The sequence below is a fragment of the Priapulus caudatus genome, unplaced genomic scaffold (genome assembly GCF_000485595.1).
Source record: "Priapulus caudatus unplaced genomic scaffold, Priapulus_caudatus-5.0.1 Scaffold2161, whole genome shotgun sequence".
NCBI lineage: Eukaryota > Metazoa > Priapulida > Priapulimorpha > Priapulimorphida > Priapulidae > Priapulus > Priapulus caudatus.
In genome coordinates, this window is record NW_014579222.1 from 20,943 (window position 1) to 34,986 (window position 14,044).

Here is a 14,044-nt window from a genome sequence, read left to right on the forward strand (position 1 = left end):
AACCCTGTAAGAAGATTAGCAATCTGGCAAGCTAAAGAACGGGATTTGAGTAACCAATTGAACAACATTTTGGCCCCCTGAATGCATGGAGCTCAAGTAATTTTCAGTTATGTTTAAGCAATAGTAAACGTTTATGCATTACTTATTCAACTGTAATACAATTACGTATGTACTTGGTAGGAGAGCCCGATGAGCAACTCTTGGGCAATAGTTGTCCCTTTGCACGTGTTTGGAGTCCTGATGAGCTGTCATCCATTCCGCGGCTCACCAAAACAAGAGTGGCAGCAAATACTGCCTGCCTGCAATATGCAATTAAAAGAAAGGAACAACAAAAGAAGCAACCACAAACCGAATGTTTTTCATTTGAAGATCCGGTTACTGCCAAAATTCCATTACAAGACAGGCACAAATTTCAGACTAGACGCCTTCCCGCCGTAATCATACAAAAACATGGAAAAAAGACACTTTCCTTCCAACTCAGGTAATTATTCTCCTGATTAAGATGGTATGTAAAACACCAAAGAGACCATATTCCACTTCTTGAGAACAAACATGAAAGTTCAGTGCAAAATTAACGGAAAAAATAAAGATGAATGTGATGACGCCATTTTCTCTGATGCCCAGTCGGAGTTATCCACTGATCGGGAAGTCGGCGATGATTTTATTAATGATATGGGCGCCAATACCAGTTTGGGGTCCAGACGACGAAAGCTGGAGTCGGCACACGAGGCCACAAATCCTAATTAAGGGAGGATATTGCCAGTTGTGCGCGAGTGCAGCACCACAACAAGTCGACTAGTCAAGAATGTAGAGAAGAAAAAGAACTCAAACAAGGTGACGAAGTATCTTAAAGCTCTAGGCATTGGGATGCTTAACATACAGTGGAAATCACTTCTCCTGTAGGGAGGATGTTCGGGACTCTAAGCAAAATCTCAATAACTCAGCCAAGAGCCCATAGTGGAATATCTCAAGTTGTCAACGGAAGTGGGCTTACACGGTATGTGCCACCAGGATTTGCATGGCCAATGGATGATTCTGCAAAAGCACTAGTTGCGTCGATGCAGAATAGAATGGATGTCCCGGCTTGCTGGGATAGTGAGAATATTGACATGTACAGAAGAGGGTTCAATCATTCAGTAAAAAGGATCAAGAGCTCTGGGTTCTGCGGGGGAATTTTTTACGGCTGATGAGGTCAGGGAACGAGCAAACCGCAGAGGCAGAAGAGGAATGTTGTAAGACATCAGTATGCGGGACTACCTAGACGACAAAATTTTTGAAAAACAAGTAAATGCAGATAGGAAATGCTTCATTGAAGGGGACCCAATCTGCGATACATTACTGTGATGGCGAAGTACGAAAGGAAAGAAAGTAGTGAAGCGGCAGTAAGACCAAAACCAAGGGTGATACAATATGCCCCGATCCCGGTACGTGTGAACATGCTACGTGTTGCAGGAAAACTGTGGTCGTTCGTGATGTCAAATCATGATGCTCTTCCATTCATGGCGCCACCATATGGACAACTAGGGATGGGAGGATACAAAGAATCATTCTGGAGTGGATTGAGTCGTCCAGCGTAGAGTCCAATGTAAAGAAGAAAAATAACTCAAACATAGTGACGAAGTATCTTAAAGCTCTAGGCATCGGGATGCTTAACATACAGTGGAAAACTTCTCCTGTATGGGAGGATGTTCGGGACGTTAGGAGGATGTTAGGAATCGCAGCACAAGCGCGTTATTTTTCAGGTCTAGGTAGGAAGAAGAAGAAGAGGAAGAGGACGAAGAGAAAGGGGGAGAAAGCCTTTTAGGTTTCGAGGAGAGAGATAATGGAGTGAATAGAAGCCTGGGTTTTCAGGTAGGTGAAAACCGGAGAACAACGGGAGAGGGGAATAAAACGGCAAGGAAAGAAGAACGGGATTTCAGTTAGGTAGAGCCAGGAGCGACTACGAGGGAGACACCCGTGGAGGCTACCTAGGTCTACGCGAAGAAAGGACGAACGTGAGAGAGGTAGAAGAAACCGGCGACGCGTTAATTCTTCAACATTAGTCTAGTGGTTATAGGATCCGCTGCATATACGAATGCAGGGGAATTATTTTTAGTCTAGTAAGAAGCAATAAAACTATAACCGTACAGTTAACCGAATCTAACTGTGTTCCGTTCCACTGGTACTACTTGTTATAGATGCTACGGCATCACCGTCCTGCCTCACGGCAGGAGAGAACACTGAATCCATATAACTATACACACGCGTTAACTATACACACGCCTGTCATACCGTAGTCGGCTACCCCTAGGGCCACTACACTATTCTGCATAGTGTTTATTGTATTTAGGCAAAGAAAATTTCGTCTCTTGCTTATAAAATGTTTACTTTAACGCATGTGCAAGAATTAGGTATTCGATTAGTAAAAGGAGGACATAACCTTCTAGTTTTGGGACAAGCAGGTATTTGCACATAATTGATTTACACATAATACGTACTAATTAACCTACTAAACCTAGTCAATGGCTAATCCAGGGGGTGGCACAACCACAGGGGGCAGTCGCTCCCCTAGAATTTTCAGGGCAATTAGGGTATTTTAGCCTAGATAAAACCCCCTCGGGCGTTTCATACCCCACTCGCACCCCCCCCTAAAATTCACTTCTGGATCATTCATGACACAGTAAATTCGTAATTCATAACAATTAATTTTTAGAAACATGCAATCAAGAGCGTATTAAGCAGAATGCTCGATTGCGAAAGACTTTATTAAGACACTCTTGAAACAATATACACCGAGAGTCCATAATAAAGATATAATCTCTTAATATATACCCTTGATATATATTATATATATTATATATTCAAATATACAACAGAATATGGGATATTTATATTTTTAGCTGCAAAGTCCGAGCTCAGTGAAAAATGAGGGAAGTGCAAAGGCCCGCAACCTCCTGAAGCTTCTGAAGGATCGACATGTGGTGCACTGGTTGAACCTTTCCTGGGACATTGTCACCCGTCTTAGCAGGGTGTCGGAGGTCATCCAGTACCAAAACGCAACTCTGGCCGACGTTTGTATTGAGCTGGACAGCGCAAAGGCTTGTCTGTCGAAATATGTGCACAGGTAAACTTGAATATTTTTTAGCTTGTAGTATCATCATATGTAGAAAAAAAAAAAAAAAAGAAGAAGAAGAAAAAAAAAAAAAAAAAAATTATTGTATATTCACTTGTAGAGCATGCTAGCAATAAAATGCATGCATGCATTACATATTCAATATAACCACTGTAGTTTGCCAAAAATGTCCTATTAATTTAGTCTACCTAACTAATAGCACAATATACTGCATAGCAAGATGTGTAACATGAGATATAAATTTAAAAATTTAGTAATGGTTTCTATTGGTGTGCTTGCCTGCTTAGTCTTTTCTATATTGCTTGCTTTCTGCTTAATCAGCTATGCATGTCCTGAATTCTTCTCTTTATTGATGGTCCACATTTAAGGAAGGTCACCAAAGATGATGCAGAAGGGTTGGCCACAAACAGCAGGGCCAAACTACTCAACGATTTGTGCCGCAACATCACCAACAGATTTGCTGGTGACATGGCGTTGTTCCGAGCTAGCGCTATATTATCATTCCAAAGATGGCCTGACATTAAAGAGAAAATAGGTATTCCATAAGAAAGAAACTATTGTTCTTTATATCAACAATGTTTCCAGATATATTTTCTTTTAACTAGCGTTTAATACAATATCTGCATTCACAGATTTTGGTGATGAGGTCGCAGATCTCGTGCGAATAAGCGAGCCAGCACTGGCAGCATGTGCCCCAGAAGTCGAGATGGGAGCCAATGAGCCGGAATGGACCCGGCTGAAAACAAGTTTCAGCGCCAGGTATATGTTCTACCTTTATGTATGTAGACAATTAAATATCACTGTAGGCCAAATGTTTTAGAAGTAACTCTAATATACAACAAGCATGATTATTCCCTCATTATTTTTGAATTGTAGAATTTTGGGGATTTCTTTGTGTAAAAAATATCTCATTTTCATTACAGATCTGTGGCTCTTGACACAATGACAGGGGAGACAGCTTACAAGGAAGAGGGAGCACGATGCCCAAATTTGTTCACCCTGGTTGACTACCTCCTTACCCTACCTTCCAGTTCTGTGGATGCAGAGCGAGGAATTTCAAGGTATTTATTTCTATCTACTAGTACTACCTAGTACCTAGAGTACCTAGCTAAGCTTTATCATATGAAGTTAAGTACCAGGTAATTAAAAATAATAAAATAATGTAGTTCCAACGCATTAACAGCTACATGATAAGGACAAACTGTTGTGGGTATCGAGTTACGTAGTATATTTATGTTATTTGGCGAATTAAACTACTTCAGACTACTTCAGGATTATTAGTTTTGGCGGATCATTGATAGTATATGTCCGGTGCACAAATGTTGGTGTGATAGCTGACTATTATGCCTTCATGGGAGCACTCACAATGAAACGACAAACACAGGAATTTGGTAATGAACGGCTTTATTACGAGACGCCGGCTAACTCACGTCTGCTCACACCAATGTCTGCCAAGCAAGAGAACGAGAGGGCGCGCGCCTCGCACATGCGGCAACACCGCGCCACCTTCCGACACTAGTCCGAAACTATGCCACCGTCACATACGCCCCTCTTTTGAGGAGATGTGCCCCACATCGACATATGAAAATCCGCTAAAAACAAGGGGCAACCGCCCAGCGGATTGAAGAAGCAGAGAAACTATGAATAATGATGCGAGATATTGAAATCTTGTACTGTAAGAAGCTATCAGCTAGTCTCAAAAAGACTGTAGAGTTAGCAAAAAAAATTAAATATAAAAACAAACTAAGATCGTGGAAAAACAAGAATGTGGATCCGGGTCAAAAACAAATTTCTGTACTTAGGAGTTGCGATGAGCAACATCCTCGCTGCCGGAGGCATTCACTCCTACAGTAAGAAGAAAAGAGAAGAACTCCTAGCAGAAATCAAGATAAAGGACAGAAATTTCAGAGAATTAAAAAAGGAAACCGAACTGCGGTTCACAACACTTGCTGATGAGAGGAAAGTATTGCTTGAAAAAGTAAGATGCGTAGAAGAACAACCAGGAAGAGGATTGGTCAAATTAGTGGAAGACTCAACTAGCAGTATAACAACTGCCGTTGGGGGCGTAGCTGGGAACATTTCCAGCTACCTGGAGGACCACAAGCCCAAACCACTGGCGAGTTACTACAACACGATCGAGGGAGGAATCCAAAGATGATACGTGGTATGTGCCAACACTGCAAGATCTGTAATTGGAGCTGGAGAAACAGCAGCTGAATATGTTGGCAAACATGTAGTAGCCGGCCATGAGAAAACAGCAATCCAAGACCAAATGGCTGGTGACACAGGAAAGGAAACGTGTTGCCATTCATACTGGTTGCCAGATTCTGAAGGTCTTCCTGTGGCGAAAGAAGTCGCAGAACGTAAACTACCTTATATAGTAAGTGGTTTTGAGTGCATCAAGCCTACTGTTGTTGACACAAGTGGTCAGATGGAGGAAGTTGCAGAGTTCAAAAGAGTTCTTGAAGAACATCCCAGAAAAGACAGATGGCCCACTGACGATGCCACTGCTGAGTACATAAAATGTGCGTGGCCCATTGGAATAGGAGGAGAAGAATATGCCCACATTGGGATGTCCAAGCCCTGTGGTGTGCTAGTGATGCTTTGCTCAAGATTTGATGAAGCAAGAGGCATAAATGTGATACAAAGGATTGGGTTCGGACAGGGAATGAGACGGATTCAAGGTGTAGTTGAAAACAAAAAATACGCCTTAGGAGGTTTGATACTTGAAAAAGAACCAACACTTGAAGTGTTTCGAAAGTACACTGAGACTGGGTCTAGATCAAGTCGGAATTTGCCAACGGTGATGGACTTAGAACTAGTAGCCGTCTCCGGGTTTGACGCCCGCACAATGAAGGGAGGGCTGCAAAGTTACCTGAAGCCCAAACCAGGGGAAATAATCATATTCGGCATGAGAGGAAGTAGCTCTGGGTATGGAATTATTACCACAGGAGGTGTAACTATACCAAGACACTTACTTAAAGGAATGAGTGGAATATGGGTTGGCGGACAAGTCATGAACATCAAAGAGAGATATGAGCCAGACATGGCCATACTCAAGGGCAGTGTAGATACGATGTTTACACGAGCTCTCCCCGGTGAGAAAGTTGGAATGATAACAGCTTCAGGGAAAGTTTTGGATGGAGTGACAATAGAGAGAGAAGGGAAAGTTTTCTTTTCCTTTGGCCACAAGCCCTATTTGGGGGCTTCGGGGCTGCCAATTGTGTCACTTCAGCGCAAGTGCCTTGTTAGCATTTATAGTACTCATAGGCAGTTAGGAACCAGCGATGAATGGCTCACGGAACACCCTGGGCCAATACCGAGCAGTTCGAATGAGAGTGTGCAGAGCCAGATAGACAAAATCACAGATGAGGTTGGACTTGAAAAAGTGGTCCATGGAGTAGCACCTCTTGGGTCAGGAAAGACCACTAGGATAATTCCGGCTTTGTTAGCAAAGGGTGAGTTTGATCGCATAATCGTGTGCGAACCTACCCGAGCAAACTGGAGCAAAGCAAAGATGCAAGTGTGCACAGCGGGATGGTTCGCAACTTTCTTATCACACAAAGGTGGAAGATTGCCAGTGAGAACTTTAGTGGTTCTGGATGAGATACATGAACGCTCTAGCGAGTACCTGTACTTGGAATGCGTTCTGGACTCTCTAGTTAAAACCAACACTAAAGTTGGTGGGCTTACACTAACAGCCACGCCAGTTGGAGGAAGAACTTCCAGCAGCATAGAAGGGTTGAAACTGAGCATAGAGGCCGGAAAAAGAGAGACCAGCTTGGAAAACAGAGAGAAGAAAGGCATGTTTGAGCTCAATAGGTATTGGTTCAAACTTCCAAACAGAAATGAAAATACTTTGATTTTCGTTCCTGGCAGGGGCGAATCAGCCAGCCTGGCATCAAAATTCAGGAATAGGAATCAGCCTATCTTGGAAGTGAGTGGCGAAAATCTTAGTCAAACTTTGGAACAACTTCCAAAGCCTGGAGAGGATAAAACAGGTTACATTATCATAACGACTCCTGTGCTAACGACTGGTGTCACTCTTGACGTAGACAGAGTTGTAGACTCAATGTCTATAAAAAGGCCTGTCTTATTTGATGATACCATAAGACTGCAAACGGAACGAACGCTATGGTGTGAATCGTTACAACGAGCTGGAAGGTGTGGAAGGTACAAGAAGGGTAAATATGAATCCTGTGGAATACTTGAAACACTAGACAAGCGTTGGCAATACACTGAAGCTGATGCAATCGGAGCCAATGCTTTCTTAACCCTATGGAACCCAGAAAAAGAACCGAGTTGGGCAGTCACCATGACACCAACCTTAGCCAAGGGTTTGACTCAACGAGCTGAATGTTCTCCATTACTTATACGCGAAGTGGCAAGGGAAAGTCCTGAACTGCTCACGAGTAAAGCGTTTGGAGGAACAGGGTTCATAGGAAGACCACATGGCTATCGTGTCATACCTGGTGACCTGATAGGAAGGTATCCTGAAATACTTGGCGGCTGCAGGAAGACTGCATTACCAGTAGTGGACTTGACAGCTTCAAGCCATTTTTACAGACACTTGAAGAAAGATGCTATAGTAACTGGAATACGCGAAGTCGCGATAGCAGGAGTCATAGCAGCAGGTGTTATGGTCGGTGGAAGTTTAGCTGTTACGTTGTTTAGCAATCAAACTAGAGCTGGGAGTGTCTCTGAGATCACTCGGGTCACCCTTCGTGAGAAAAACTCGGGAAGTGAAAGTGAAAGCGACTTTGAAGACTTCAACGTAGTTTTGGAAGCTGTTGGGTTCTGGGACGACGAAAAACCGGAGGAGAGGTACCAAGAAATAAAAGACTTTTTGGTCGAGAGGAAAGTAAGAATCTCACACTTCATACCTCCAAGAGCTAGAATGCTGGAAGAGATATGTTAAGGCTTGGAAAAGTTGGTTTCTGGCATTCCAGAAAGAGACTGTTCGGATGATTACTGTGTGTTCATTGGTGATCTAGTGAGACAGAAGGACATGAAAAAGGACCCCACCTGGTACAAAGATACCTTGGTTGATAGAGTTTCAAAGGCTCTGGTAATTAACTCTCCGAAAGTTTTAACAAGAGCAAGGAACATGGATGTAGTAATGACCTTACATGCCATGGGAAGACAGAGAGGCTACGACAGCGAAGTAGTTGGTGGAAGCATCTATCAAGGAGAGGTTTTCATGTACTTGCACAAAATTGCTGGGAAACCAAAGCCATTGAATGTCCTTAAACAGGAGATTGAGAAAGTGCTCGGTCAAAAAGTAAAACATTTGGAAACCGAAGGAGTCGGTGGCAATGATGGTAACGAAGAATACCCAAAGTACTCAATGCCAAGAGCAATGAGCGTTGAGACTGGCTGGAATGAGGATTGGAAAGGAGTTCTTAAGGAAGAAACTTCATGCACTGGAACGTATGGACTCGCCTATATAAGAAGCCAATTTGGTCCTTGTTTCCTAATAGCTGGAGCTGTAGGCATGGAGTGTGGCAAGAGATTGCCCAGCACTATAGCCTTGGTTGTTGGTAGTGGGCTCTGTCTACTCAAAGCTAGACACGAACTCAATATAGTTCACGCAGTGCTCATTGGAGCTGGCATAGGCATGATTGCTGGAGGTGTAGTTGCTCTTGTTTCCAAGAAAATAGAGGATGATCAACTGGCTGGACCTTTGCAGCATGCAGACACCCCATGGTGGGCGTCTGCTGCAACTGAGATAGGTTTCAGAGTGGCTGTTTTTGGAAGAAAGATGCTAGCAGTACCAATTGCTGTCAAAATACTCGACAAGGTATACGGAGAGCCTATTGCCAAAGTGGAGGACATAGGGGTTGAGATTGAAGCAGAACCAACTGGAACAGACACAACCGGACTCGAGATGATCATGGGTGCCTTGAGAGCTAGCATGGTCGGTTTCAAACTTGCTAAGAGAGGCTATACTGAAACTGAAAGAGCCAGACAGGATGGTCTTGGTGTAGGGGTTCTTGGAAGACAGCCTATCACCACAGGTTTTTTGTCACAAGGAAAGATTAACATTGGGATAGGCGTTGGCTTTGACATCATCAGCGCATTGACGCTAGGAGCTGGATATGTTTCGGGTCTTGCATATGTGGACTTGCTTAAGAAGCGAGACAGGGAAAGCGGAGACGTTCTTCTTAGAGTACAACAGGGTGCCGTCAGGAATGAACTTTCCAGCAACATAACTGGTCCACTGGCCAAGGGAACTGAAAGAGATCTTGGCGATTTAATGATACCACCAGTTGAGGATTCGTGGATTGAAGATCTGCTTTGGATTTGTGTGCAGCCTGTGTCAATGTTGATGCTGCTATTGTCATGGAATTTGTCTGATAGCGGTCTGCTTGGCAAACTCCGAGGGGGAGAAACAGGACACATTCAAGGAGATGGTCCCGTGTATTGCCCCAAGGTATGGAGGAAACTGTTGTTCAGTTTAGGAGGAGGTGAGTGGAACTCATCGATAGCGATCAAAGGAGCACAGCTCCTCACTCTCGGAACGGTCACCAGGCTATTAGCCAATGAAAAGATCACTCCCGCGATGTTTGAAGGGAACTATTGGGCTATCAAGACTGTTTTTCCGGACTCCCACTGGTCTCAAAAATGCAAGATGCAAGAGACAAAGTGGTGATGAAAGGTAAAGTCAGAACAATTGTTCCGATCAAAGTAGCCAAGAGTTCAGTGAGACTTTTTGGAATGGCGGAAACTGGCGGAGTAAGACAGTTTAAGGGCTGGCTTGGTGAGCGTGGACGACTTCCAAAGCTTGAAGAACCGGGAAAAATTCTTTTTCTTGGCTGTGGGAATGGAGCTTGGCTCACGTGTGTGGACAAACTGATTCCAAAGACCATTGAGTTCAGTTTCATGACTCTCAAAAGTAGGCCAGAATACCCGAAGGCTGCTTTTCTTGAGAATCGAGTTGTCACTGACGTCGGAGGAGAGAGTGGAAACTTAACATATCAGAGAGACACAGATGCTATTGGACCTAAGTTTGATTGGATACTGAGTACGGCCTGGACGGTCGGAAAAGAGTCTGTCAACTTAAAGAACATTCGTATCTTGCGTTCACTGCGTGAGTTGAGTGGTAAACTAATCCGAGGCGGGTCAATGACTATTGAATGCGAAGCTGGACATGATCGCTATTGGAAGCTTTTGGATGATATCTCGACAAGTTTCTCAGCAAGTGACGTAGTACACTCCAATCACAAAAAACCCTGGGCCATATCGATATTGGTCACCATGGTGGGCTACAAAAAAGGAAGCCACTATGTCTCAACCAAGAGAGACTGGATTGAGAGAAAGATAGCAGTTGAACTGGAAACTACTCTGGAGGAGGTTGGAATTAGGACAGCGCAAGAGATGTGTTGATCTCGAACGTCTATATGATGAAAACGAAGATCCAACATACGGGAGGATAACCCCAGCTGTCAGAGAAGCAAGTACCACTACGAGCTGCCTCGTTAAGAACGTTGAGAACAGGAAGAATTCAACTGCGGTAAAGAAGCACCTCAAACTTCTAGGGATTACGGTCCTAGGAATACACTGGAAGAGGCTAATTTTGTACGGAAGGATGTTTGGAACCCTTGGGAAGGTATTTATGACTCAACCGCGAGCTCATGTGGGCATTTCGCAAATTGTCAACGGCAGCAGCCTTACGAGGTATGTGCCACCAGGCTTTGCATGGCCTACTGACGATTCTGCGAAAGCACTCTTAGCTTCGATGCATAGTAGAATGGATGTTCCAGCATGCTGGGACAGTGAGAACCTTGGAATGTACAGGAGAGGGTTTAGCCATATAGTACGTAGAATTAAAGCAAGCGGCTACAATGGCAGCATTCTAACGGCAGATGAAACAAGAGAAAAGTCCAACCGCAGAGGAGGCAGAGGTATCCTCGAAGACACCAGTATGAGAGAGTGCTTGGATGACCAAAACTTCGAAGAACATCTCAATGCGGACAAGATGCGCTTCATCGGTGGCGATCCTGCTCTAAGGTACGTAACGGCTATGGCCAAGTACGAAAGAAAGGAGAGCGGAATTGCCGCAGTAAGGCCAAAACCTAGGATAATCCAGTACGCGCCAATTCCGGTGCGGGTCAACATGCTCAGGGCTGTTGGAAAGTTGTGGGACTCTGTGATGTCGGATCATGGAGTTCTACCTTTCATGGCACCTCCGTATGGACAGCTCGGAATGGGGAGGTACATTGAATCCTTTTGGAGTCAGTTGAGAACCCCAGCGGCAGTTACGGATGATGTGTCAAGGTGGGACGTACGTATGTGCGCACCTTACCTTACACTTGAGTGCGAGATGTTATGCAGTTTGGTTCCAACGGAAAGACGGTTCCTTGAGGAATACTACTCAATGTGGATAGACGGAGTGATTCTCACTCCGGATGGCCACATCTTTGTCTCCGACGGACAGAGAGGAAGCGGGATGTATCCGACGTATTTTGGAAACTCAGTGTGTAATGCCGTGCAGATGGGAGTTCGCGCAGAAAAAGCAGGAGTTTGCAGTGTTGAAAATTTTCTAGATGGAAAAACACTCACTCCACTGGTGTCGGGAGATGACTCAGTTGTTGGAGGTGATATTAGTCAAGTCACAAGATACGCAAATGAAACGAGACACAGCCGTGAGAGCGGTTTTATTCGAAAAGGAATTGGGGAATATGAACCCTCACTGGTTGTTACTCGCGTGGAGGACATCGATTTTTGTTCCCATCAGTACCGCAAGGTCAAAGTTGGAGGCAAAAATCTTTACCTTCCAGTGCGTGATTCAAGACGTATCATGGACACACTGTACTGGGACCTGAGTTTGAGCAGGCCCAGTAATACCAAGGAAAGGTTGGATCTACTAAGTAGTACGGCAACTAGCATGGAAATCAAAACGGCCCCACGTTGGGCGTCACTGTGAAAGCTGACTATTATGCCTTCATGGGAGCACTCACAATGAATCGACAAACACAGGAATTTGGTAATGAACGGCTTTATTACGAGACGCCGGCTAACTCACGTCTGCTCACACCAATGTCTGCCAAGCAAGAGAACGAGAGGGCGCGCGCCTCGCACATGCGGCAACACCGCGCCACCTTCCGACACTAGTCCGAAACTATGCCACCGTCACATTGGTGTTTCTGTGACTAATTACAATTAATTTAGAACACCAAACTAAATTTCAGCATGAAGCAGATCAAGAATGATTGGCGTTCAAGACTTGGAGACTGCAACTTGTCGGACCTCATGATGGTGTCCATGGAAACCCCCTCTGTGGACCAGTTTGATCCAATGCCCACCATCCATCACTGGAATTCTGGACTCAAGCGAGCGAAGAGGCCATTCTATAAGGATGACATGAAAGTAAGCTGTTGTTTTTTATTGAAAACACTGTTACAACTTATATAAAATGTACATATCATTAATGTGTCAGTCTAGCTCGTTTGCCTTTCATCTTCAGACAGGAGTTATGAATTGATAGTGGCACTATAATATAATACATGTGTATCTCTCCTACAGTACTGCTCTCCGACACAGACGCACATTCTCCTGGATGAGGCTGGGAGCTTCATGGAACCGGCAGATATCAATGCTGATGATGATGATTGCGATGTTGATGCTGATTTTGATGTTAATGTTGCGGCTGACAGCTCTGATGATGATGATTATGCAAGCTACAGAGATGTAACCGCCTTTCAAGAGAAGGCCTATGAAATGTTAATAAATCAAATGATATAAATATGTAAAAAAAATCATGATCACTTCATTTGTTTTCTTATGATCCATATCAGAGTTACGTATATTTTATACAATTGAATGTCTTTTACAAAACCTTTCTGGGGGAGACCCCCTGTACCCTGGGGGAGACCCCCTGTACCCCTAGCAGAAGGGGGGCTCCACCCTCCTACCCCACCTACCTCCCCGTAAATCACAATGCTCGTCGATTTGCGCCTAGTAAGAGTCCTTCGGCAGGACTAGTAGAATCTTGGAAGGACTAGTAGATTTTTTCTTTTACTAGTCCTGTGGACTAGTGAACAAAAATGGTTAGTGTCTAACCCTGTATAACAATCATATATATAAACATGAATTAATATTAGAAATTAGAAAATAGTTTAGTGTCAGCCAGATACGATACCTGACCTTAATTTGCGAATTGAGAGTAGAATCAATAATATAGGCCCTATATATATTATATATATATGTAAACACGACATATTAGAAATTACAAAATAGTTTACCATTATACAATATCTGAAATAAATTTGCAAATTGAGATTAGAACTAACATATAGAAACATATATCAAGAATCCATAATTGAGATATGTTCTATTATGGACTCTGGATATAAAAACAGGACATAATATTAGAAATTAGAAAATGGTTTAGCGTCAGCGAGATACGTTATCTGAATAAACGTTGCAAATTGAGATTAGACATTTTAAACTAATATGTTAGTGGTAGAATATTTGCTCTATAAATAAGTTTGTGCATGATTTTTCAGGTACAGGAAAAACATACCTGGTGAAAGAAATAGCGGAAACGTTAAGAAGCTTGGGGAAAATGGTTGCTGTTTTAAGCACAACAGAAAGTTTTGCCCAATATAAAGATTTCGTAACCCGTAAAAATGGAAACATTGAGCCATTTGAATGTCTGGGATTCAAAAAGAAGATGTTGCTGGCAAGTCGTATTGAAATCTAATAGCAAAAATAGGGCAGAATATGGAGTATGATACAGAAACATTAGCGTGTGAGTCAACGTTTATTTGCAAAATGAAATGATATAAGTACATGTTTGTTTGATAACCTTTATTTAACATATTAATTTAAAGTAAAATTAAAATTAAATTAAAAATAATTTTTATGATATGTATTTTGCTAACTTTTAGGTGTGTCTGCTAATGCACTTCTGGAATATAGAGGCTCCAC

The 14,044-nt window shown here is 43.2% G+C and overlaps 1 protein-coding gene across 1 annotated transcript; it reads left to right on the forward strand.

The window, feature by feature from the left end:
* The first annotated feature begins 3,452 nt into the window (after positions 1-3,452).
* LOC106818315 (zinc finger protein 862-like) lies at positions 3,453-12,856 on the forward strand. Its single transcript, XM_014823033.1, has 5 exons — positions 3,453-3,647; positions 3,745-3,871; positions 4,036-4,173; positions 12,304-12,481; positions 12,638-12,856. The coding sequence occupies exons 1-5, from the start codon at positions 3,581-3,583 to the stop codon at positions 12,854-12,856; spliced, it is 729 nt and encodes a 242-aa protein (XP_014678519.1). The 5' UTR covers positions 3,453-3,580.
* The last annotated feature ends 1,188 nt before the right edge of the window (positions 12,857-14,044 follow it).